This window comes from Urocampus carinirostris, chromosome 4 (assembly GCF_059441175.1).
Source record: "Urocampus carinirostris isolate Australia breed hairy pipefish chromosome 4, RoL_Ucar_1.0, whole genome shotgun sequence".
Classification (NCBI taxonomy): domain Eukaryota; kingdom Metazoa; phylum Chordata; class Actinopteri; order Syngnathiformes; family Syngnathidae; genus Urocampus; species Urocampus carinirostris.
In genome coordinates, this window is record NC_142352.1 from 24,084,672 (window position 1) to 24,112,257 (window position 27,586).

At 38.0% G+C, this 27,586-nt stretch overlaps 1 protein-coding gene across 1 annotated transcript in view; it reads right to left on the reverse strand.

The window, feature by feature from the left end:
• tent4b (terminal nucleotidyltransferase 4B) overlaps positions 1-27,586 on the reverse strand; it is a 41,927-nt gene that overhangs the window by 6,372 nt on the left and 7,969 nt on the right. The window contains exons 2-8 of the mRNA XM_088333931.1: positions 10,150-10,273; positions 9,490-9,536; positions 8,120-8,240; positions 6,230-6,337; positions 6,036-6,164; positions 4,302-4,515; positions 1,444-1,570 (exon numbers count right to left, since the gene is read on the reverse strand). Of these exons, the coding sequence (XP_088190057.1) occupies positions 1,444-1,570; positions 4,302-4,515; positions 6,036-6,164; positions 6,230-6,337; positions 8,120-8,240; positions 9,490-9,536; positions 10,150-10,273 (870 nt within the window). The remainder of the gene's footprint in view (positions 1-1,443; positions 1,571-4,301; positions 4,516-6,035; positions 6,165-6,229; positions 6,338-8,119; positions 8,241-9,489; positions 9,537-10,149; positions 10,274-27,586) is intronic.

Consider the following 27,586-nt stretch of genomic DNA (forward strand, 5'->3'; position numbering starts at 1 on the left):
TTTCCACTAATCTTTGGACTAATAGTGAAGGAGCGTGCAGGTTAACCTCTGAGGTCGCTGGCAGAATCTGCCGTGCTTGGCTGCTTGCTGGAACAGAACTTGGTCGCTCGCTGGTTGAATCCCAACTATTGTTGTCTTGCTAAGCGAGACCTCTTTGTTGCTTGTTCTACCGGAACTTAGTTGGTCATTCGCTGGATCAGAAGTTGCCCGGCCCTGGCTCATTCAGAACCTTTTTGTCCATGGCTAAGCAGGACTGACTTGGCTGCTGGCTATTGGCTCAAGCAGAACTCTTGGGTTTCTTGCTAAGCAAGGCATTCTTGATGACACGTTTTAATGAAGGCGAACACAAATAGGTTGATTCCTGTGCAGTCCAGCAGCGGTAGGGGGAGAGAGAAAAGGGGGGAGAGGACGCACGCTACTGTCCCAAAATTGATTACGTTACACGAGTACACATTAAAAACGAAGCACACTTGGTACCCCTGGTAGAAAATACATTTGATCCAATTCTCACATTGACTAAAATTAAAACTGAATACAGTTTTTCTTGCTGTGATGCGGCTTCGCTATTTCGCTGATTTTCATCGTGCATTGTGTTCTGCATCGTGATTGGCCAATATGTCACCCAGACCCGTTTCTACTTGTATCTACCTGCGCTCAATGACGCTGTGGTCTGTGTTTTACACATATCGAAAAAAGCTTGACGAACCTACATTATGTATGCGCAATTTTTTTCAACTTCAAGTTTCTCTAAAAGCCATGTCAACAAACCACTCGGGACCAACAAAAAAAAAAATGGCGGCCGGGGCAAAAAGGCAGAGAAAGATTTTTATGGCCAACAAAATTGAATTTCTCAACCCGGGAAACTTGCTCTGGAACCGCATACAGGTCTATGGCGCGCCCTAGTGGCTTCCCAGGCCCTTTTAAAAAAATGTTTAATATGGAAAAATATATGGTTTTTAAAAAGGGCAAACAGAACATTCTAAATGTTTTCCAAAGAATATACATAATCTGTGTTTCCTTTCGTATAAAGCTTATTTAAGGCCTTTACATTTTTAGCAGCTCCAGACATTTTGGATTGCCGACCAGAAAGTAAATGCAGTTTTCTATAATGTCGACATGATGGTGACACAGTGTCATGTGAAGTGGAAGATTTTTTTTTAATTATAATTTGACATGCAGAAGTTATCTGTAAAAAAAATGTATACAATACAATAATTTTATTTTTTAAACAAATACTTGAGGATATGAATTGGGTTTGTTCTTTGGTTTCAATGTATGAGAGTTTTAAAAAGATAAAGAGTTTCCACTTTGTGGGATTTTTTTAACGCAAGCCTGCAAAATACGTCCTGTTCTACAATAAAATTAAAATGAGATTACTTTAATTAAATTACCGTGTTACAATATAAAAAAGATAATTTGGGAATAATAACTACAGGTGCTTACCTCTCTGTGTCGTTGTTGGGGTAGTATTTGGCGATGGGCGACACAGCATGGCTGAGCACCACATAGGCGTACTCAAAGGCTTGTTTCACCTGCATGGCACCGTACGAGCTGCGACCGACGTCATTGTCTGTTTGCACAAATATTTTTATTAGTCGAGAATATGCAGTCAAATTGAAAATGTAGGATTTTTTTATACCGATTCCATGGGTATGGTAATTATCACCTACCGGCAAAGGTGGTGATTATGTTTTAGTATCAAATTTAAGTATGTATACTGTATATGCAGTGGTACCTCTACTTATGAATGTCTCTAGAGACGAAAGTTTCAGGTTACAAAGTACCTGAACTGGAAAATATTGCCCCTAGTTACAAGGGCGTTTCAGGATACAAAGTCAAAACTCCAGTACAGTATGCACTGCTAATTGCCGCTCCCAGAGTTTCCCAAACGTAAACAAACTGGCTATCGCTAAAAATCTGCCTGGCAACCTAGTGCGCATGCATGCTTCCAGCATGCTCTTTATGTCACTGTCACGGTTGAGAGTTCAGAGAAGAGGAGGTGTTTCGGCAAGATGGCTGGGAGGAGGACGCAACCATCAGTCAAACAGCCAAAATTAAGTAAAATTTTGCAAAATTCAATAAAGTCTCTGAATTTGTGGAAAATAATTTGTGGAAAAGTGTTGACAAGTCGGGCTACAGCTACGTCTGTCTCGCTCATTTCCAAGGGATTGTCAAAAGCAGACTTCATTGAATACGTTTTTCAAGAAACATGAGGGCAAAAGGTAAATTAATATTTTCATTATTTCATTTATTGTTTTTTTTTTTACCTCATGTGGCTCTCGTTTTATGTTTATTGTGTTTTTGTTTCACGTTCTGATGCACTCTTATGATTTATTAAAATTATACACTGTACTTTTGCGGGGCTTGGAACAGATTAGTGCATTTACATTCAAAATGCATCTCTTCTTACGAGGATTTTAGTTTACAAAGCTACTTCTAGAACAAATTAAATTGGTAAGTAGAGGTACCACTGTAATTCCGTTTGTTTGTTAGTCTGTGTGTCTCTCTACACAAGAAAGGGGGAAGGAGTTTAGACATGACCAACATCTTTTACAGGCATTCTGGTTGGTTACTCTAGATGTAAAAACTTCCCAAAAATAGTTAAGTTGGCATTTTTGTATTTGCTCTTAGAAAGGCTTTGTATTCTCCCAGGCCAGAGCAAGTTTGGCCAGGATCACAATCGTTCACAATCAGGGAGGTCACGCTAGAAGTGAAAATGCCAAAAGGAAACTGACTCAGCACTTTTGGTTTTGCTGACTCAGCAGTTTTTCCAGAAAGACATTTAAATAAATTTGCATCTCAACGCTGCTGATGCTCTAACGGCGCACCTTCGTTTTAGTTCTGAGTGTAGTTTCTTGGAATACCTCCTTAAAGTGAAAATCAACCCAAGTCATTTCCTAATCATTTTAGATTGTATTGGCCTTAACCCCTTAACGTTCGTGGAAAATTCACCAAAATCCCAGTCCAAAACATACCCAAATTAAAATTAATTCTGTTCTTGAACCAGGTGTATCGACATTTCGTTCTTACAAAGAATGACAATACAAAGGAAATTATTATTATTATTATTATTTGGAGAATATGCACGTTTGTCTTTAGAAAGGTAGGACTCTGGAGTTTGGTCCCAAATTGAAACAATCACTGCAAGTGTGACTACAATTGAGTAATCTGAGTTTGAACACAAAGAAATAGAAGGTTTTTTATTCCCGCCTGATTTTTTTTTATTGCAATGAAACGCCTGCATATAACTGTAGCATTAGCATCTTAGCTGGAAAACAAGCTTGCTGTCAATGTTAAAGGGTTAACTAAGCATTATGCGTTGGTGCAGAATTTGATTTAGGAAAATAAAGATCATCCTGCTTTAAATTAAAAAACATTTTGAAAATGTCATGTGAAAATTACAAGCACTCAGTTTGGCAAATAATCAATCGAGGCTCCGCTTTAGTCTGAAAATGTTCCTCCAGGATTTATAAATTTTTAACTCAAATTCTACAAAGGTGTTAAGCAAAATGAACATGTTATATATTATCCATTGGTTGGACCTTCGCTTTCAATTCTATTTCAGTCTTATGTGATGCTTGACTAAGTCCATTTTTACTTATGACGGCCACGAAATGCTCTCTTTGTTACAGCGGATGTTAATTTTTTTCTGGTGGATGCTTCTATTCTTCTGGCAGATGGCAATTTTTATGCCTGGCACAGTAGCGCTTATAAGCCTAGGATTGCATCCGATTATTTCGGCACCAGGCAGCACAGCAATCTACCATGACACTTACTACAGTATCATCTCGGTTGCAGAGGGTGTCATTGCAACCAATTTACTACCAGTTGAATATAATCGATCCAGGTTGTAAGTAATAGCTTACCCATAATGATTTTAGACCTTTGTTCTAGAGCAGGGGTCTCAAACTTCCGGTCCAGGCAGCAACTGGGGCCCTTGGGTTGATAGTTTGAAGTCCCGCCCAGATGTGAAAGTTTAATGTAAGTGCTAACCATGCAAATTATGGATTCAATCATGACAGACTGAATGATTTATTTTCATTTTAATTCTTAATGTTTTTTTTATTTTTAGATTTTATTTGTATATAACTTAGAAAGACTATATTTAAAAACAGTGGAATGTTTTGTAATTTTGGCCCAACTTCACCCAGAGCCGAGCTCAGGCCGCATCCCAGGTAGTTTCAGTTTGAGGGTCCGCCTCCCCCCGTTATAGAAGATATCAGCTTCAGAGAAGCTGAAAGATTAATATCAGCTGCAAAGTGGAGACTGTGGTGTACAGTCAATAATTAAGAGATTCCGACCTGGCTGCAGTGGGTCCTCGATATACAGCAAGGAGGGCCGGTAGCCGTCCATCATGTTCTTCTGAACTTCGTCTTTGGCCACGTAACAGCCGCCGTCTTTTATCCGAATGCCCGTTTTCAGGTAGTTAAAGTGTCGTCCATAGAGCTCAAAGAACTCTATGAGCAGCACACCAAAGTTGATATTGGGGCTGCAAACATCCTCCCTGTAGTGGAGCTAAGGGAGCGGAAAAGAAGAGATCCTGGATTAGAAATGGTGGTCCTGATGTATACAGTAAAACGATTCAACGATGGGCGTCGCCAGGGATTCTACTTGGCCGAGGTTGTTGGGGACGTGGTTTGTGCCAGAGAGGAGGACTATGGAGTGTAAAAGAGCTGCATGCAGCTCCAGAGCCGCTTGTACACAAAAGCAAACGTTTACCCATTTTGCTGGTATTTATTGGGGGTGCCTTGAAACCGAACCTAGCTAAAAACACAATTGGGATTTGTATACAAATTTTGATAAAATAGATTTAGATTAGATTAGATGTATTTGTTATATAGTTCAAAATGGCGAGCTGCAGAGTTTTGTAGAATAAAAACAAATTTGGGTTACAGCAAAACGACTATTTTTGTTTCCTTCAGTTTAAATAACTAACTTGATAAAGAAGTATGACCAAAGCTCCATTTGGTCTTAAGGTCATTAACATTTTTTATAGGTCCTATGGAGGTAAAACGTTTAAAGCAAGTTTGGATGTGTGTAAATGTTTGATGGCATGTAGTGGGCATTGGTCCCTATAGATTAAAGGAAATGGTAAAAGGAATTAGATTTACACAGAAAACAAATGTCGAAATATTTGTAAAGCGCAGTGCACATTCACTAGCTCCAGGATTTGGAGGGAATTCAATTGGAAGAACGTTGTCGGCAGTAACTCAGGAGTTAGAGCGCTCGTCTTGGGATCAAGGGATCCCAGTTCGAATCCCGGCTTGTCCGTGTTACATGTCGAAGTGTCCTTGGGTAAGACTCTGAACCCCTAATACCCCCAATAAGCAGGCTAGCGCCTTACATGGCTGCAAGGCCGCTATTGGGAAATGTGGAGCACATTGTAAAGCGCTTTGGGAAGTCATTGACTTGAAAAGCGCTATATAAATGCAGATCATTTCATTTCATTTCATTTCAGATTATTACCTCCAAAATTAGGAAATAATTTTGGGGGATTCATCAACTTGCTGGAGAGGATGTTGAGAGGTAGATGTCAAAAACACACATATGTTTTGGCTTTGACAAAGAATCTTGGGACAAATTATGGTATGCTTTTTTAAAAAAATGGGGATATGGGATCCCCAAAACATTCAAGGTGCTCTATTTGGGGGAGCTAAAAGGAAAAATTTTGCAAAAATAAAAAAGAATACCAAGGAAAAGTTCTTCTGATAGCAGGCAAAAAAATAATGACAAGACTAAAAGACAAAAAATGGATAGATTATAGGAAAACAAAGGACATCACTTCCTGACAATGAAGACTAAACGGAATAATCATGGTAGATATTCCCCAAAACTGCGATGTTTTCATCTTCGCTGTCCTTAGTTAAATGTTCTCCAAAAAACCCCACAAACAACAGTTATATATAAAAAAAACAATAACAAAAAAAAAAACTATCTGACATTGATTGCAGTCAATCAAATTAGGATGTATTTTAATGGTGGGAGCTAAAATGCCTAAGAAAACATGGATAAGGATGATAAAGACAATAACACACCTGCAGGAAGCTGACGGCCATGAGGAAGAGGCTGTAGGAGCCGATTCCGCCGGTGAAAACCTCATTGAGTTCCCTCTGGAGGAGAAACTGCTTGAGCACCAGGACCAGGTAAGGCAGCACGGGGTATTTCTGAACACAAGAAATATAATGTTCATTTGTGGCCTGAAAACGTGGGGCCCTGATAGCAATTGTACCTCAATGTATTCCTTGATGAGACACGCCGCCTTGACTCCGCTCCTTACGTTGAAGCTGATATCCACCTTGACCTCCGCAAAGGAGTCTGTCAATTTTATGATGGGCACCTTGGAGGACCGGAGACCAAGTAGAAGAAAAACTTAGTAATAATAATTTCTCATAATACAGGGTTCGTGCAACTATTTAATGGCCAAATGAAAGCACCTATTAAGCACTTTCAAAGCCAATTTTCTAATTTCTGCAGTACCATTGAAAGGGATCTTTTCATAGGACAACATCATACAAACTAATGCCGGCTGCCGTTAGTCACGAGGGAAGAAAAAATGCAACGGCAAAGTCACCAGAGAGCAATGACACCGTCATTTTTAAGCAGACTTGTTGAGAAACCTGGCAGCTATTTTAAGCATTTACATACAAGCACTAAACACAAAATTCATGCACTCTTAAATTATTTTTGAAAAAAAAAAACAAAAAAACAAAAACAAAAAAACAAAAAAAACATAAAATTCAAGCATTTTCAAGGATTTCATACGCCCGTACGAACCCTGATAATAAGGATGACAATTAAGTGAAAAAGTACAATGAACATAATTCATGAAATCAATTTGATTATTTCATGTTGTAAAGCAAACAAATTGTCCTCAAAAACCTAAAAGGGTAAAAAACATCTGCAGGAACAAAACAGTCACAAACGTAAAGTCCCTTTTGCTCCTCCTTTTCCACGAAAGGAGAACTGAGCGCTTGTAAAATACAGAGATGGAATGTTCTGCTATGGGGCCAGCAAGGCAACGCCATCACACCACGACTGAACTGGGAGATCATTCCTTGGGTTTGGTTGTCTGACAACATTTAAGTGGTGATTACAGTGATCCATTATTTTTCGCGGTAGTTGAGTTAAAAAGAAAGTCAAAAACCCGCAAAGTAGAAACATTTATTTATTAGATATCAGCAACATAATACAGTATTCCCTCAGTAATCGCAGTAGATAGTGACTACGAAAAGGGAAAATCAGCAAAGTAGCGCAGCCCCTTCATAAAAGCCCCCTAAGGTCAAACATACCTAGCAATGTTATACGTACCGACGAGAGTATACAACTGTAGAGCTCAAATAAAAACACACAACACAGAATTGCAGGTGTATAAATCTTAATCTTAATTGTCATTATACAATAGTACAATGAAATTTGAGGGCATCTCCTTTCAGTGTAAGAAAGCGTTCTAGAGACCAAAGGGCTAGCTTTATGGTAGCATCTGGGTTTCACGAATTGAGGCAGGTCTCCGAAATGATTAAAAAAGTCACAAATGTAGTGGTTTCCCCTGAGTTGTAGCTCTAGTCACCCGTTTGATGGATAATGGATCTGGCGTTGGTGAGATACAGTCTCAGCAAGGGTGGCTTGTGAGAGTTGTTACGTAGCCATAGCAGTAAGCTAGATCTGCAACCGCTCTATTTGTTTTTTCTCCCAACGCTGCTTCATTCTCTCCATAAACTCTATAACAATCCACAGAGCACCCAATGGCAATCAGCATTTCTTTGCATATTTCTGACCTTCCTCAGAGTCTGATTAATATTGATGAATTTCTATTCAATGTCATGAATTAGTAAAATACTACCTGTCAGCGTGCTTCACAGTTTGTTTTTGGTGCACCCATTGACTTGAGTGCCAGCCCGGCTGTTTAACTGACAACATACACCAGGCCTATCGCAGTCATGCACACAGTCACGCCCAACCAACACACGCATGCAAGCCTCTGCCAGAGAATAGAATTTGCTGTAAGTTGTCTGCTGCAGAACACAATGCACAACAGAAAATCTGCAACGTATCAACTGCGATACAGCGAGGAATTAATGTAGTTACTTAGAATGTGTATCACAATTTTGTTCATGCTCACCGTGGCTTTGTCCAGAACTTTGATAGAGTCCTTGTCGGCCACATTCCTCTTGCGTAGAGCCTCTTCCAGTGTCCAGAGGGGGAGTGTTTCCCATTTCCCGAATACCACCAAGTCAATGTCACTTTGGATTTGAGACAAACAGTAAAAACACTCTTTAAAAAAAATCAAAAGTCAAAGATTGTGATCACGTTCTATGACTCAAGTTGACCAAAAGGGCAACGGGAGATTGTAAGATTTTTTTTTCTTTTTTAACATAACAGTTCATAATATCAATACACCAAAAACAGATGGAGTAAAAATGGAAAAATGCCTTTTCATAAAAACAATGGTATGACGCATCATTTATAATATAATATTGCAATTGAACTGAGTAAAGATGAGTTAAATGTTTCTATACATGCTGCTGTTTTGGTTGGTTTGCAACATAGTTTGAAATGGCAGCACAGGTGTTCCTTTAAGGATCGCATGTGTAAACTCAGTAGGACCAAAAATATGCGCATTTTTTAAAGCTATAGATGTCGCCTATTAGCTTAACATTTTTGCTAGTTCTGTGCATTATATACAAAGCCTTTATTTAACCAAATATACATTTTAAATGTATCTTAATTCCCATATTTTCTGGACAATAAGGTGCACCGAAGAACCCCCAAATTGGCCAGAAATTTTAAAGTGCCTTATATACACGGCATAATACTGCGGATAAGATTGGAAATGCATACAGTATTTATTGTTGTACATCAAGACCTGAGGTTTTACTGTAAACCTCTGTATTTGAGCAATGATTGATCAATTTTAAAAACATCTTCCCTGGTCCAAATCTCAATGCATCGTATGGAACATGACACTTTTTACCACTAGACCACCAGTGGAATAGATGAAAAGAATTAGGCATTAGAGCTCATCACACCATCACATTAGTTTTACTCAAGGTGCCAGAAACACTGATTTGCATAGTGCATTCACATAGGTTAAATAGCCTCTTTACCTGTGCATAATGTTGCAAAAGACAGAAACAGAAAGTCTCTCCACAAAATACAATACAAGCTCTTTTACCTAAGTAGATATATAAATCTGAGAGCCGGATCATCTGATGTGCCTTATATAGTGCAAAAATTCTGGTAATACCCATCAATAAAAATAACTACATGGGCCAATACAGTTAAGGACAAAGAATACAAAACCCATTGAAGTAGTGAGTCCTTCTCTAGGTGCAACTAGTTAATGACCCACTTTAATCTACAAGTGTAATTAAACACATAAAAAGGATGAAAACAACAAACTGAAACCACACTTCAATATCAAAATAGAAAAAAACAGTGAGTCCTGCATGGTAATAAAGGCCAATAGTTCAGAAATTGTTAGTGACTTACCTTGTTGGCAAATAAAGGCCAGTGCTGAAGCTTCCAAATACCTGCACCTGCAAAGACATAAATGCACCACATTCATCAATTTAAAAAAAAATGCAACAAGCCCAACACCAGTCATGAACATTGCTCAACTACGCTCCAGTATCTTTTCAAAAACAGGCCTGTTTATTTCCCCAAGTGTAATCTGATGCAGAAGAGATTCCTTGTGATACCAGACATCCCGCAGGTGTAGTGCAAATATTATATCCTTTCAATACTTTCTCAAAATCTCAAAAGTCCCCGCCATATCCTGTTCAACGGAGAGCGTTGTACGAACCAAAAACGAAAAAAAAGCCAATTACCATCTGCAACCTTCCAACTTTTAAATCGCATGTTGACCAACATGCTTCAGGGAAACCAGAAATAGATTTAAGCCCTCTCTTAAAGAGCTTGAATAAAAACGTAATGTCCGTGTGAGCACGTACACTGCTTAGCTAAGCTGATTTCAGGGGTGTTTGTAAATGAATGAAGTTCAGTTGACCGGTCAGCCTTTCTAGTCTGGGTTGTGCACGGAAACAAGTTAAATGCTTTTGATAGGAGAGCAGTGTTGGTACACCTTTTTCATTGGGAGATAGAAGGAAGCAAAAGTATGATGTGTTGTAGTCAAGTGGAGAATTGCCATACCTCAGCGCTTGGCCAAAGATTTACAATGACGCCTTTAATTCGGTCCACCACTTCCAGCCTCATCTTCTCTTCTTCTGGTCGAGGCGAGATATAATCATAGAAGTCTCTAATCTCTTCATGTAACCTGAACAACAAGGATGGAAAAACTGCTATTAAAAAATCCAAATATAAACAGGAACATTTAACTTATTATTGAGAAAAGACAATCAAAATTGCTTTCTATCACAAAATGATACACTTGAAACTGTGGCCAGGAAACCTAAAGAATTCAGCTTGGCGAGCATTGGGAAAATTTGCTTCATAGTATGTTTTTCTTTCACTTTCCCCCTTTTTTCCACAAGAGAGAGATATAATCTACAGTACCTTTGCTTTTGTTGTGTATTCCCTTCTTAGATTTGATCTATACTCTACTATACTCTATACAATAAAATACATGAACTAGCAAACATTGAGTCCACCCAGCCGCAAGAGACAGCAGATGGTACATGAAATAAGGCATTCTATGAGAAGAGTTACCCGTAGTCAAAAGACGTAAATCAAGATAAGCTATGATCAATTGAAAGTGCCCGGTGGTATTTGGAACTTTTCTATCCGTCTTTTGGCTTAAATCATCATTGCAGCCATTGTCAAGCTCCCTATGTCGCCTGTGCAAGTACTGTACGAGTATTTTGGAGACACGCTTGAATAAAATCTCCTTTTTTTTCATCCTTTTTGCGGTTTGGGTTGGAATTTGGACTAATTGAAACAAGCCTTGTATTACTTTTACAATTATCATGCTACACTAACGAAATACTGCGGAGATGAGCCGAGCATAAAGTCACTCTACACCCCTAGCTCTCCCTTCTTTTCTAATACCTAATGTGTTGCATGTCCCGAATAGTAATGCCAAAAGATATAAGCAGATACAGGACTGTCTCAGAAAATTAGAATATTGTGATAAAGTTCTTTATTTTCTGTAATGCAATTAAAAAAACAAAAATGTCATACATTCTGGATTCATTACACATCAACTGAACTATTTCAAGCCTTTTATTATTTGAATATTGCTGATTTTGGCTTACAGCTGAAAAAAACTCAAAAATCCTATCTCAAAATATTAGAATACTTCCTCAGACCAAGTAAAAAAATAATTTTATAACAGCAAAACTAAATCAAACACTTGAAAATGTCCATTGATGCACTCAGTATGAAATGAAATGAAATGATCTGCATTTATATAGCGCTTTTCAAGTCAATGACTTCCCAAAGCGCTTTACATTGTGCTTCACATTTCCCAATAGCGGCCATGATCTGTGCAGCCATGTAAGGCGCTAACCTGCTTATTGGGGGTATTGAGGTTCAGTGTCTTACCCAAGGACACTTCGGCATGTAACACGGACAAGCCGGGATTCGAACTGGGATCCCTTAATCCTAAAACGATCGCTCTACCTCCTGAGCTACTGCCGCCCCCAGTACTTGGTTGGGAATCCTTTTGCACGGATTACTGCATCAATCCGGCGTGGCATGGAGGCAATCAGCCTGTGGCATTGCTGAGGTGTTATTGATGCCCAGGATGCTTCGATAGCGGCCTTCAGCTCATTTGCATTTCTAGGTCTTGTGTCTTTCATCTTCTTCTTAACTATACCCCACAAATTCTCGATGGGGTTCAGGTCAGGGGAATTAGCAGGCCAATCAAGGACAGTGATGCCATGGTCAGTGCACCAGTTACTGGTGGTTTTGGCACTGTGGGCAGGTGCCAGATCATGCTGGAAAATGAAATACTCATCTCCATAGAGCTTTTCAGCAGATGGAAGCATGTAGTGCTCTAAAATCTCTTGGTACACAGGTGCATTTACTCTGGACTTGATGAAACACAGTGGACCAACACCAGCAGCTGACATGGCTCCCCAAACCATTGCTGACTGTGGGAACTTCACACTGGATTTCAAGCAACTTGGATTTTGCTCCTCTCCAGCCTTTCTCCAGACTCTGGTGCCTTGACTTCCAAATGAAATGCAAAACTTGCTTTCGTCTGAAAAGAGGACTTTGGACCACTCTGCAACTGTCCAGTGCTTCTTCTCCATAGCCCAAGTCAGACGCTTCTTCCGTTGTCTTGAGTTCAGAAGTGGCTTGACCATGGGAATACGGCTATTGTAGCCCATTTCCCGGACACGTCTGTGAACTGTGGCTTTTGATACCTGGACTCCAGCTTCAGCCCACTGTCTTTGAAGCTCCCCCAAATTCTGGAAGCGGCTCTTCTTCACAATTTTGTTAAGGCTGCGGTCATCTCTCTTGGTTGAGCAGCGTTTCCGGCCACATTTTTCCCTTCCAACAGACTTTTTGTGGATATGCTTTGAAACTGCACTCTGTGAACAGCCTGCTCTTTGAGAAATTTCTTTTTGTGTCTTACCCTCCTGATGGAGGGTATCAATGATGGTCCTCTGGACAGCAGTCAGATCAGCAGTCTTCCCCATACTTGTGATTTAGTTTACTGAACCAAGCTGAGTGTTTTTAAGGCTCAGGAAACCCTCGCAAGGTGTTTCGAGTTAATTAGATGATTCAGGTGATTAGTTGAATAGCCTACTTGTATACTTTTTCATGATATTCTAATATTTTGAGATAGGATTTTTGAGTTTTCTTAAGCTGTAAGCCAAATTCAGCAATATTAAAATAATAAAAGGCTTGAAATAGTTCAGTTGATGTGTAATGAATCCAGAATGTATGACATTTTTGTTTTTTTAATTGCATTACAGAAAATAAAGAACTTTATCACAATATTCTAATTTTCTGAGACAGTCCTGTATGTCCTTTGGAAAAAAATAGAAAGGCTCTTTGAACTCAGTTGGCCATTGTTAACACATAAGAGAGAAAATATTCTACTTTGAACTTTTTAAGGACACCTCAAAGGATGCACCGCTTCTCTAACCCCGGTAGGCTGTCAGACTGTTGATAAACAAAGTTGTCTTTAGAATGTCACCAGTCACTAAAATATGTAATGCCAAATATCATAGGCGAGCTTAAACTCTTCAGATTCGAGATATGAAGACCACTTCAAAATGTACTCATCAAAGAAACATCACAATCGTTCTAAAACAAGAAAATCAAAAACTATAAAGCAGACATAGCTCAACCAGCTCTCGTAGTCATCTGATTGTATAATTCCCCGCAAATATGGAGTCATTACATACAGCACCGTCCAGTGAATCCAATGGTGTAAAAATGTTACTCCAAAACACACAATAATGACAAAACATAAAAAGAATCTGCCTAAAAGCATTGCTGCATTGTTTGACGCATCTGATGTGATTTGTTCGTTTTACCCCAAAACTCTTTAAAAATAAACAGACTGTTCAGAATATTTCCAATCGGGCTATTAGCCTCTGACCTTTGGATAGACAACACAGCCTTACCGTTCCTGTTAAATTTGCCTAAAATCCCAATCCAAGACATACCCTAAGTAAATTGAATGCTGTTCTCAAACCATTTGGAGAAAATGGACGGTTTTGGTCTCTTTTGTAAAGGTAACACTCTGAAGTTTTGTCTCTAACTAAAATGTTTACTGCAAGTGCTACTCACATTGAGTAATCGGAGTTGGAACACACAGAAATAGGTTTTTAATAGTTCCTGATTTCTTTTGTATTCACATGCCTGAAATTGATTGTCACATAGGCATATTCGCTGGAAAACAGGTGAGACAATAAATGGAAACCTTACCTAGTACGTTGTCAAATTTGATCATAATATGAAAAACTAAATGTTGTGTTTTACACATTTTTCTAATGGTAGGTCTAGGTGTTTCCAGAAGTGGCCAGTTAGGGACGATCGGTTTACGGCAGTAAAACCTTTACAAATGTGTTTTTACTTTGGCCATTTTTTCGACATGTCCCACTTCTCTTTCCAGAAGTCGATCAATGATTGTGCATGACTGCCATTGCTCAGGTTTATTTTGGGGTCTAATTTGAACACACCGTAAATATCTGCGTCTCGTTCTTTTCAGATTTTGTTGGCTAACCAATGTGCCAATCCACATTTGAATCGGTTACTATTGGCTAAACATTTTTAAGACGAATTATGTATTTTTTTTTTCAATACAGCCCTCATAGGTTGTTACAGGCTAAGGACCGTGAAAACAAGCTTGCTATTGGGCAGGAGTGGGGTCATACAAAAGGTCAGAGCCTAATGGAAATCATATGACGAGTGTTTATTTTTGAAGGGGAGTAATGAAGCTAAACAGACAGATTACTGGGTGCGATTTCACGCAAGTGGTCGCAGTTCTCTTTTATTCCAGAATGGAAGTGGTGAAGGTGAATAAATAATACATAATTATGTGGTTAACAATAGTAATTATAAATTGTTATCTTTATTATTATTGATGTATTTAACCCATACAAACGAATGCCAGCTGGCATTAATCACAAGGGAAAAATAAATGCAATGGCAAAGCCAAGCCACCAGAGCAGACGTGTCGCCATTATTTTTAAGCCTACTTGTTATATTTTTGTTTTATTTGACCCTTTATTGTTCCTGTACATTTCGCCCAAAAATCCCAATCCAAGACGTACCCAAAGTAAATTGAATGCTGTATTTGAACCATTTGGAGAATATGGACGGTTTTGGTCTCTTTTGAAAGGTCCCGAAATTAAATAATCACTACCAATGCTACTAACATTACGTAATTTAAATTGAAACACACAGAAAGATAGAATTTGCACCTCACTTAAAACTGAGCACTTTTAAAACCATGAAAACACATTAAAATTTAAGCATTTTCAAGGATTTCAAGCACCCATACAAACCCTGGGTCTGTTTCAAAGCCGCCCTTGCATGTTTTGTTAATGGTACTCAACATTTTGACATAACAGCCTTACAGCAAACAAGTTGAGTCCACAGCACGTGGAATATTTTGCAACATATTTGCATACATGTCGGGAAGTATATTACACGTTCTGTGCATAATTGATAAAAAAATTATGTTTGCAAATATCTTAAAGGTATACGAGTCAAGCTTGAGTCAAGAGTAGATTTAAAGGAATAAACCCACACAAGGGTTCATGTTACTCGACCAAGGAAAACGCCGCAAGCACTCATACGAATGACCTTTACTCATATTGCAAGAAGTTAATAATCACTAAAAATTAAAGAGGATGTGTGCCTAATACTAAGTAGGATATGCACCACAGACCTAGGGTTTATTTAGCAAGCAAGCAACAATGAAAAAGATGAATTCCAGCTGCGGCCCACCAAAGGTGTCATGTCGCTTCAGTGCCAGGGGCATGCGCCCTTGAGAACGGGTCACCCTGCCCGCGTACAGCGACCTCTTTCTCCAACAGCCTTTATTTGTGAAAATGTAGGCACGGCTTGAAAAACACAGCATCGGAAAATAGGGCTGAAAGAATTAGTCAATGTTGTGGGAAAAAAATCGATAATAGTCATAGTCGACCATGAATTTTCAAACGGAGGGCGGCATTACGACATGAGTATGATCTCTACTGAGAGTCGTGCATGCGCAATAGGGTTTCTGTCAACTATGCGTAACAACGTTTCTAAATATTTGGAGCATTTCAAGAAGTTAGGCAAAGAAAACATGAATTACCATCAGTTTTCAAGTGCCACAGTACACCAAAACACTGCCAAGTCAAAGCCAAAATCTACACATGGATGCAGTGTTTGCCCTAGTTATCATTGCTCATCAAAGTTATCTGCTTAAAAATTGGATCAAGTAAAAGTTCAGAAATGTTGTCTATTTACTTCTGTTGAGTACAAAGTTTCCCCCGACGTTTTATAATCCCTTTGTTTATGTGTGCCTGGGAAAACTAGACTTCCCATTAAGGAACCAAATAAATTTGAAAACAGACTTTTAGCACTAGCATAGTTCTTCAGTTATTCTTTTTCTTACCTAAGAATTTCATAGACCTTTTTGAAAAAAATTGATAATTTGCTTCAAACTATGGGAAGGGGGAATAAGCAAATATTCCTGTCTCAAGATGTGCAAGACATGTAGACATACCCAAAAAGACTTCTGGCTGTGATCGCAGCAACGGGTGGTTGAACAAACTCTTAACTCAAAGAGGGGCAATATTTTTGCAACACCTACATTAACTTTTTATTTGTTGGTACAAAATAAAATGGTGAAAACATTTGGTTGATCTTTAGAAAATATTTTGAGTTTTTGGAAAGTTTGAAGCTAGAAATATGGCAATATGTCAAAAGGTTCTTGGAGGGCCAATACTTTTGCAAGGCACAGTAGTCCAGAATTGTGGTCTTGGCAAAGATCTGATGTGATGAGCAATCCCTTTTTTGTGCTTTGCTATAAGCCGCCTCCTTTCACAGAACCCTTAAGTTTCATTTCATGCTAAATAAAGGTCACTAGCTCCGTGATGACTGTTTACAACACAGATTGCTTTCATTTTGCATATGGGTCCAGAAAAAAGCAATAAAATCTATCCATGCATAAAAAATATAATAAAACACAATCACATTATTGGTTTGATTAGGATTTTACTTCTAGTTAAGAAAACATAACTGTAATTACGTTTCATACATTAGTTTCATTTCATAGTAAATGGGCTGGGCTACAAAGTGTATCCAAGGACGTACAACCTCCCAAATGGAATCACATTTCTCTTGGAGAGGTTTTAGTCGATTAATCCCACTTCTTGGTAATATAGTAAAATGACATCATTGTTTGCAAATAGAACTATTTCCAACACGATTGTTCTCATATTGAATGCTGTGAATGTTCCCATTTCTCACACACTGCCAATTTTCCAAACACAAAACTAATTTTATCGAGACATTGCAGACAATAATGATGACTGATTTTGGGGTTGTTTTGCCTTGGTTGAGGTTTCTACAGTGCTGGGTAGCATTTAGCCAAACTTCTTTGACAGAGGTTCATAAAACTTTTTGATTGAACTGGTGCTTTAGTCAGATGCTAAAAATGAATTTTAGTTTTAAGTGATGGTTCGGTTCAAACTGGGAGACAAGGACATATTAAACCTGTTGTAAGTGGCTGTTTCATGTACAGAATCATTAAAATATAAATTTAAAGGAAAATAGTCATTGGTTTTAAATTAAATTCCCTTTTTCATGATTGCCTCGGAAAAAAAATTAGCGAACAACTGTTTTCCCAAACATCAGGTTAACTCATTTCATACAATAACAAATAAAAATGTGTGCAAAAGCATCGTTGCATAGTGTCAAAACGCAAAATCAAGTTTTTATTGTTTTATTTTAAAGAAAAACTATTTTAAAGGGCTTGGTTCAGCCCATTGGTAAGTATCAAACCTCTGGGATTGTTTTAGTATTAAAAATTACTATTAGTTGCTGCGAGTGGATTTCACCAGATCTTTGTCCACACATCGATGAAGGCCACTTCCTATAACCAACTAATGTCTGTAGGCGACCCCATGAGGCGAGTAGGTGTAGTGAAGCAGTGTGGTGCGAGTCGTGAGGCAAGGACAAATACTGCTGTTACCACTTCAACAGAGCTTTTTCGTTTCACAAAAGATGATCAAGTCTTATTGTTTTTGGCTGGTCAGCGATGGGTAGCTTTAAACCTACATGGACAGGAACGTGGTCGCTCGAGGGAACACGATAGCCATTGCGACAAATATTGTGATCAAACATCCACTGTCGCTGAGGACTTCTCAGACTCTGATATTATTACAATAGGGCTGAACTGATCAAGCTGCTATTATCTCTCCGAATCAGATAAAAGTGGCAGATCGTCATCCCCGGAGTTCCAGCAAAGTCATGAAAGTGGTAACTTCATTGCTTGCTAACGATCATTTTCTAAATCATTACTACGGTTACCAGTTGTATCATGCAACATGCAAAATAAGAAACAATTATACATTTCGTGTTGTGTGTAATGCGTCTATTTTGCAATGTAGCAACACCTATATTTTGCAGTTATTGGACATAATTCTATAAATTGCAGGTAGTGAATCGAGCTGCAATGAGCAGCCAGTGAGCGTGATAGGTATTCCCCATGACTTCATGGTAGCAACATTTTTTTAATATATTGCATTTTTTCTACACTTTATGCAGAAACATTTGTTTTTATTCCGTCAATATCATCTTATTACTGAATTTTTTATGTTTAATTACTCTTCAAATGTGTTTTTAATGATCAGGAAAATGTGTTTGACAGCAAATTTAGGGTTCACTTTGAGATGCTTTTAGTCTTAATTTGTAATTATTCCATGTCGGAGAAATTCGCTTGTTCCCCGAGCAATTTCAACTACGAGCAGGATCCTGCAACAAATTAAGCTTGTATGAAGAGGTACCACTCCATTTTGACCGCCGTGGGCCAACATTTGCAACCAAAGACCTGCAAGTGTGATGTGACACCGCTGTCCTAGGCTTGGAGGTTAGACAACCGTACATGGCACGCTGCTTTAATCTTTTAAAAGCAGACAAACATAAACAAGCACCAAGGCGGTATCTATATATCACAGATGGCAGATTCATGATTTTTTAATTCTCTTGCTCATCAGAGGTGCTAATTGTTTGCCACAGGGACACATAGCACCGGTTCCGCTTTTACCTCATTCAATACCAGACGTTTCTCTCAAATCAGAGGAGCTGGTGCCAGCAAATTTTGCCCATTTTGACTCATTTTTTGAAGGCCATAGAAAATGTAGTTCTGTAGCTTTATAGGCATAGGACATATAAAAAGAATGCTTGAACAGTCACCTTTCATTCAAAAAAGTATGTTTTTAGAGTTTACCAAAGACCCTTTTATAGTTTACATTAGGGGTGGGGTCACAGTCGAACCTGGAGACAAAATAATACTCCGCACTGGTCAACACAATGCGTTTTGGAGTCTGTATGACTCATATTGGCAAAGTATGTTCTTATTTACTTAGCTTCAGAGAATGACAATATATGTAGATAAAACCATGTTATTTATGTATTTCTTCGACTGATGACATTTTAATGCCGAACCAGCAGAAATAAAAGCTTGATTTCTTCAGTGTTCAGACCAGCGTGGAGATTCCTTTGCCTCCAGGCTAAGCCCCGCCCACCGGATATGTCAAAATGTTTACAAACAAATGAAAGGATCTATTATTTAGTAAAAAAACAAGACAGGATCTATTGTTTAGTAAAAAAACAAATGAACCTTTTTTGGTTTCTTGAAAATACTGGTTTCCAAGAAAACTTCTGAGAAAAACAGCCTTTTGTGAATGGATACATTTCAAGCTGAATTTACACTTATGTTCTTTTTATTTTTGCAATTGTGATACCTCAAATATCTAAATAATGCTTTCCATAAACACACTTGGCTTGCATAAAAACCTTTTGTTGCAAGAACACTGAACTTATGCATGAACAATGCATGACCTTTGCGAGAACTTTTCAGCGCCTAATGTTTCCGGAGAAACGATCACATGATTTTGGTCACCATGGCGATCCCATTACTGCCAATATGCATGAAATGTCATTCCTCTCTGCCCAAACAATATTTCATCTTATTTTATAAAAAGCATTGTTGAAGCGTAATCTGTATCTTCCTTTTTCTCACTACACTTGCTTCTCACCATATGGGATCGCCTACACACTCGCTGGATACAGAATCCAACTAGGAAGCAGGGACTTTTTCAATGTGAGGACACAAATCCGATCAAAGCCACTCCTGACATCTAATTAATCTTGCCAAAATCATTCCCGATGGCCTGATACTTGCTGATTAGCTGCGCCAAACCCTCTATAAAATAGTCTTTTAAAAATATACTAAGAAAACGTTATTTAGATTTTGGCACTCGGGGACAATGCTTATGAAAACGTATTTGTACGTTATGGCGTTGGATGAGTTAACTGACCACTGCTGGTGATGCTCTGGTACTTTTCATAATCCGTACGGAGACCCAGGCCCAAAATGGAAATTTAGCAGACTCGTGTTCTTCTGTAAAAGTTAATGACAGCAATAAAGGAAGTTTGCTGCGTCATCTTTCTGTGCTAGTATGGATAAGCTGCAAACTCACGCTTGATGTACTTTTCATGAAAAGTAGCGTCACTGCCTAGTTTACTTCACGTGGAGAAACTTGCCGCAGAGTCATAAAGGAAGATATAAACGCACAGAATCCAAAAAGGGTGGGTGCAGTTTCACACAGGAACACAACATGTGGCAATTACATCTGAAAAGTATACACGGGCAATGTGACGTATAAATACTATTTTGGCTTTCAAAATAACGGAGGGGATTTAAATGTCTGGTGCTATAACCATGAGAAATGCAAAGCACAAGTCCTATGAAACTGCAGCACGTGACTCACGACACAAGATTTATTCTTTATTTATTTTTCTAAATACATGAGCTCTGTGGTTCTTTCCTACATAGACACAACAACCCACAATTATATTAAAATTCATAGAGACATCAGATGAAAATTCCCTTAAACGCCAGTCATCTGTTTTCTAGGGAAAGTGTACAATTATTTTTACACTGGCAGAAAAATATTTTTTTTAATCACCCATGTCATGTCTTCCTATACATCAACTTTAAGATGATACCATCTGAAATGACCTTAGATTTCTTCAGAAATAAACAAGATAAAAATAGTAATAATAAGACATGTAAGTACTGTATTTTTTAGGGAAGTTGCTAATTGTTAAAGGTTTCACATGGACAATATTAATGAGAATGCCACCGCAATACATATTGGTTAGTAAAGATGAATGAAACATATAATAAAGAATATATGTTTGGTTTAATTTGCCCTTTAAACGGGTCGATAGCAGTGCTATTAACTTTAATGAGAAAGAAAACAAAGTCATGGAACTAGATTTCTGAAGGCTCCAAGGTATTTATCAATCTATTAAAGTCAGTGCCTCATAGTACTAAATTAACGAGTGCTTTCAGACAATAGAACATGGACATTATGTATTATTTAGTGCCTTCTAGTGATAAAAACAAACTTCATCCGTTAATGAAAATAAATAAACATTGATTTGAATAATAAACAAAAATATATGAAATTCAAAAGAAACTTGTTTTTTTAACACTCGTTGGTCAAGAAATTTCTATATGAGGCTCACTTCGCGAGAGCGATATAATTGTCTGTCATCTTGCTGTTAAGGGTACCCCCAAAAAACAAAAACCTTGCAAAGGGCAAAAAATGTGAAAAGAAAAATGATGCGGCTTGGTCACCTTGAGTTTCTGTAGTTTTTTTTCCTTCTTGTCATTAGTAGCACTCTGTTTTCAGTTTCACTACATGATACGAGTGTCAAACATTACACAGTATTCCTTTAAGACAGTTTTCCGTCACATATTGTCGATGTCACCTGAAAAACACATCCCCTAAATTGCACTTCAATGGTTTATTAAAAAGTTATTTAAATAAAGGGAAATTGTCAATATTGAACGGATCAATGATTTAATGCAAAACAAATGCATATCCCTGCAATTTGTTTTTTAAGGAATACGTGTTTTTTTATCCTGGAAAGAAATTGGAAGTTTTATTCTTCACATGAGAGCAAGGATGTTGAATTATCAGTGAGTTTGTGAAATAGTTTTATAGAATAAATTTTGTGTATTGGAACAATAAATGGTATGAAAAACCCTGTGCTGCGTTCCCTCAATTACAACATAACGGTAAGACAAAAATTCAGGGTTCACCCTTTTCAGGGACAAATTCATGTTTTTTTTGTTTTTTAAACTTTCAAAGAAAATTATAATTTTTTCCAGCACCATCAAAATCATACGTGAATCACTTCATAGCCCTGCTGTTTGAGGTCACCGAGTGCTGCCTGTGGGAAAAAGAATCAGAAAATCTGATAAAGCCAAAGCCAAATATTAAACCAGCAGCTATCATTCACTGTATGAGGAATAGAAAATGAAACTGAGTTTCCATGTCCCATTTCATTAGTGTTTGGTCTTTGTTGTATACAATTTCATTGTTGTTTTTCTTACTGGCAGCACTCTATGACATCAAAGTATAGAGAAAGGAGAGTCAATTCTATTAAAGTTTAACTTATTATTTTTCATCATTATTGGGTGCTCTATCAAGTCAGACTGCCAATTACCATGGCAACAATTTTGTGGCATATACAAGCAATTCACCCAAAATTCCAGCCCTTTAATCCTTCAAAACTCAAAATTAAAATTCCAGTATTTTCAAAGATTTCAACCACCTGTGCGAACTCTAAGCCTTTTGCATGGACTTGGACCTCATATCTTTCTGATTTAATTTCAACCCATGTTCCTTCTCTGAGTCTTCTAAAAATGCTGGTCTAATAGTGATTCCAAGTGCCAAGAAGAAATCCACGGGTTCGAGAGCGTTCTCCATTACGGCCCCAGTGCTGTGGAGTGCTCTGCCCTCTGAGATACGATCTCTAACCTCAGAGAAAGATTTTGATGATTTCTATGTATTTTATGTGAATGACCATGCAACGACCATTGCAGCCTGGTCCTCCTGGAAGGGGTATTTCAAAGTTTCATTTTCCTCATCGTGTGGTTTTTGAGTTTTTCCTTGCCCTTATGCAAGTTTCAGATAAGGGTATGTTGTAATGGTCTTTGCAGCACTGAGACTTTTTGTGATTGAAAATAGTTTGTGTAATATAGTGTAACAATCTGTGAAGCCCTTTGAGACTCTTCGTGATTTAGGGCTATACAAATAAAAATGACTTGACTTGACTTGATTAAGGGCTATACAAATGAACATGACTTGACGGGCACTCAATTCCTTCACAACTGTTCAAGACAGGAGTATTCTATTTCACACTCTCTTTTACGAGTGCTTTATCGATTACACTGCCTTGTCTCTAGTGGCCAATAAAACACTAAAACAATCAGCATGTGCAAAGCAGCTGGAACAAAAAGTATGAACGTTGCATGCTGTATAAGACAGCACATGCAGACTTATTAGATGGAAAATCATGGGCGGCTTCAATTATGATGTGCACGTCATGAAGCTCAGTCAAAAACAGGTAACCACAAGTATGAAGAGAGACAAGGTTACAAAACAAAAGAAAGAAAGATTTGTTAATTTATGTTCAAGAACCTTATGGGTGTGCTAATGCTGTGACAGAGAAAATTACACCACAGTCGCTTAAGTGATTAAAAGTTCCGGTGAGTAAACTCGGCATCGTTTTCATAGCAATTTGCCTCACCCGCTAGATAAGGAACCAAAACTCAGAAAATCGGCAAATTATGGCCCACGAAGCCCATAATGCCTGCTGCCATTTTTTTCAAAATAATATTTGACAGTAGACCCCCGGGAAAAGGCATCCTCGCTTTATGACATTTTGTATCTAGAACACGGGTGTCGAAGTCAAATGGATGGAGGGCCGAATAAAAAAATCAGAGGGCCGAACTAATGCAATATTTTCAAATGCCACATATGGCGTAGTGAAGCTTATTGAAGCTTCTGAAAACCTACAATATATATTGCAATATCATTTGATAAATAAAGCAATATTTTCTTATGGCTGTGTCAGACTAGAATTTTCAAGTGGCACTAAAGAACAAAATTTCTTAATATTAAAATTCCCCATAACATGAACAAATAAATGAAGAAGCTGTTAATGCTAGTCGCTAATGTTGTGCTAGTTGACCCCTAAACAATGCTAGACGATACAAAAACAAAGGCTAACCGCTAAACGCTAAAGTTAAATATGTACTAAACTATTTGAAATTGGAAAGATGGAATTATCTTTTAGGTGTATCATCTGCACTCATTTTTAATTCAAGCCAGCTAGCGGTTATCAATTAGGCACCATCAGTAGTCTATAGTCTCTATTTTAGCAAAATGGGCTAAATTGACTTCCATACAGTGAAAAAAAATACACAACAATTCCTGTTGCATACTGTATTAAGAGGGGGCCATAGAAAACCTTCTCACGGGCCAAATCTCGCCCCAGGCCTTTACTTTGACATTGGTGCTCTCAAATATATTATTTTGGGACTTTCCTGCATTTTCCTGACTAAATGACAACAAAATCATATTGTTTGTGTGCAAAAAAATTACACAATTCTAACTTTGCCGTGTTTGTGCGTATAAATTACGTCAATAAGATGCATGTCTGCTATTGGTCGATATCATAAAAAATACTGGTCTGGTATTGGATTGCGTCAAGAGATCATGAAAAACCCAATATACTATTGCCTGAATTACATCTCTCAGTGCAGTTTTCTGTCTTCATTCTGTTTAGACTCTCGATTTCTTCGTTAAGACTTTGTGAGTCAGCAATATAATAGTGTATTTTTTGTACTATATTTTTTCGCTACAAGTCTTAAGGCTGGTAGTAACGCTAAAGGGAGAATCAAAAACAAAATAACCGTAAAAACTAAAGCCAGTGTGCATCAAGAAATTCGAATAAGGCACACAAATTGCTACCCTAGCAATGTTGTATGACCGTAACCAAACGATGGGCCCTATTATTAAAATTCGGGAGACAATTAGAGCAAGAAAATCTTGGTCATGATGATCTTGGCAACTGGAAGTTTCAAAACCAGTTTTATTTTTAGAATCCTCCTGCATCCACCAACTACTCTGCTCAACCACCTTGTCACGTCGAGCAAAGACAAATCCAATTTCATTTTTCCCATACATGACTATTCATTCAATATTTTATTTGATCATAAATCTATAACGCATATTTATTATACATTATTTATTTATTTTAATGCTTTATTCTTGGGTACCAGGGAGTTCAAAACGCATTAGCTAATTACCAAAAGTTTCAATCCCCCACTCTACGGCAATTTCACTTTGCGATCCTCACATCAGGAAACATTAATGTCAGATTCCTGGTGTCTACTATATGTTTAATAATATACCAGTAGTAGAAACCAAAAATTGAGCACAAGAACAGACTAATTATGTTCCTAAAAACACCCAAATTAGGAGTTAAGCTAGCATGAGTTTCTTAATTTGGACCTGCTAACTGACGACTAGTGCAGATTAAATGCGAGAAGCTTTGTGGCAACTTCCTGAAACCACAAGTACGCAGTAGGGCTGCAACGATTACTCGAACTTGTGAATGAAAATCTATAAAAGAAATAGTTGACAGTAAATTCCATCGTGAATTTTGTTGCCAGACAGTTTTCCAACAGGTCGGGCATCTGTACATTAAGTTGGACTGACAGTTGCTCATGTGCAATAGTGTCATTGTCTTGAGCAGTAACAAACATACAGAAATGGTGGTGTGACCATCAAAAACATGTACCAAAACTTCAAATGTTTGAGAGCATTTTAGCCTGGATACGGCATATAAAAAGACTACTTTCAAAGTTTGCAAAGCGACCTTGCGTATGATGACAGAAGTATGGTGACGCATAAACATTTAAAGAGCACGTCGGACAGTTGAATGAAATGGAGTCTGACTCCTTGGTAAAATTCAAGTAACAGTCAAGCCAATACAGTATTGATGCATTGTACATTTTTATCGACTATTGTTGCCAGACACGTTTTTCTAACAGAGTGAGGCATCTCTTCGAGAATATATACTCCCTGCTGAGTCACGCATACGCAAGAGCGGCGCTATCCCAAATCGATAACAAACATACAGAAATAATGGCGTCAACATCAAGTACGCTTGTCAAAACTACCAAAAGTTTGGGAGCATTTTAGCTTGGGTAAGGCAAATAAAAAGATTACCTGCAACGTTTTTGAAGCAGATCTTGCGTATAATGGTGGTAGCTAGGTGACGAACATTTTAAGAGCACATCGGACTGTTAACAAAATGGGGTCTGACTCGCTTCGCTAAAATTCAAGTAATATTCAAGCCAATACAGTTTTGATGATATATATCGATTCTATATTTTATACGCTTATATTTCGCTATAAAAAAGGGCTTGGGCATTATACCAAAGTGTGCTTGACAATTGTATTTGAAATTTAATATATGCAGTCCAAAGGACAAACGTCAGTTGTTAAAACCATTTGATTTCAAAGTGTTGAAAATAATTATATCATCATGTTCTTTTGTAACATACTTTACAGTTGACTACCAATGTACTTTACATTTGTTTTATTTACTGTTCTCCTGCTGCTAATGAGCACATTTTTGGTTTATAGGGGAAAAAAAACAAGATTTTTACTTGATTTTAATATATTATTTATTCGCCTGTCCTGAAAAATGGACAGAGGTTTAATCATGCATTTTTGTCTCTACTGACAGGGGAATGCACCTAATTGGTTTTAGCCCGACTGCACAGTTTACTTACAAGTTCCATGTTGATTTACTAAATCCATATAAAGCAGCTAAACTACAGAGCTACACTAACAGGGGAAAATACTGATTGGTCATTTATAGAGGATTGCTGTATTGGGTTTGCGGAAGTAAAGTTCGTGCAGAGCATGTCAACAATGTGAGATGGAACCCTCGAACTGGACTTGGAAAGAGTGAAGGAGTAAACGAAAGTGAGACAGCGACAAAGAGTGTGGAACACAAATAAGCACACGCCTTTGTCTCTCATTTCCAAATATAGTGTAGTTGTTCCCAGGGGAGGAAAAATGTATTCAAGGCGAACGCCCACCTTCACTCTCGCCTTTGCTTGCGAGGACACAAATCACAGACCGCGATGGGTCGAAGATTTACGAACGCTCCCAACCTCAAATCACATAGTGATGAATTTATGCTATGAAATACAAAAAAATCAGATGAGAAGCAGCACCAGAGAGGCTTAGCTAGTCCAAAAAAACAAGCCTGACTTTCAAACAAGCACAAACCTTAAAGACCCATGGTTGTGTTTACTGTATGAGACAAAATTGCACTTTTGGGAGAAATTGAAGTAGAGACCAGATATCTTCCGTTAGGAATTGGTCCCTTATGGACGGGTATGGCTATAAAATTTGCTATAAACGAAATGGGTTCGAAAATGTACAAAGGTTTAGAGACACAGACACCAGGGTCTACATGAAGGCTGAATAATTAATCAAAATATTTACTGCATTTTCCCCAAGATAAGGTGTACCAGATTATTGGGTGCACACCTCCAAGAAAGTCTTTTGTCGTATTTTTTTCATATACCGCACTAGGGCTGAACAATTTTGAAATACCTCTTATTGCAATTTTTCAGACCAGTATTGCTGTTTTGCTGCGAATTTTGATTTTAAAGGGAAAGTGCATTTTCTGTGCTGGTTTGGTTGTTTTGCGAGTACCTAATCATAGTGACATGCTCTGAGGGAAGCACAAATTCTAAAACATACAAAATGTGAGAAAATAGTACATGTCTTTTGCATGATATATATATATATATATATATATATACAGTATTATATATCATTGGTATATTCCGAGGCGGCACGGCAGCAGAATGGTCAGTACGTCCGCGGCAAAGTTCTGAGGTCATGGGATCAAATCCAGCTACCAGCCTTCCTGTGCGTAATTTGCATGTTCTTACCATGCTTGCGTGGGTTTCCTCTGGACACTCCGGTTTCCTTTTACATTTCAAAAACACGCATGTAGGGAAATTGTCCCTAGGTGTGAATGAGTGAGTGAGTTGTCC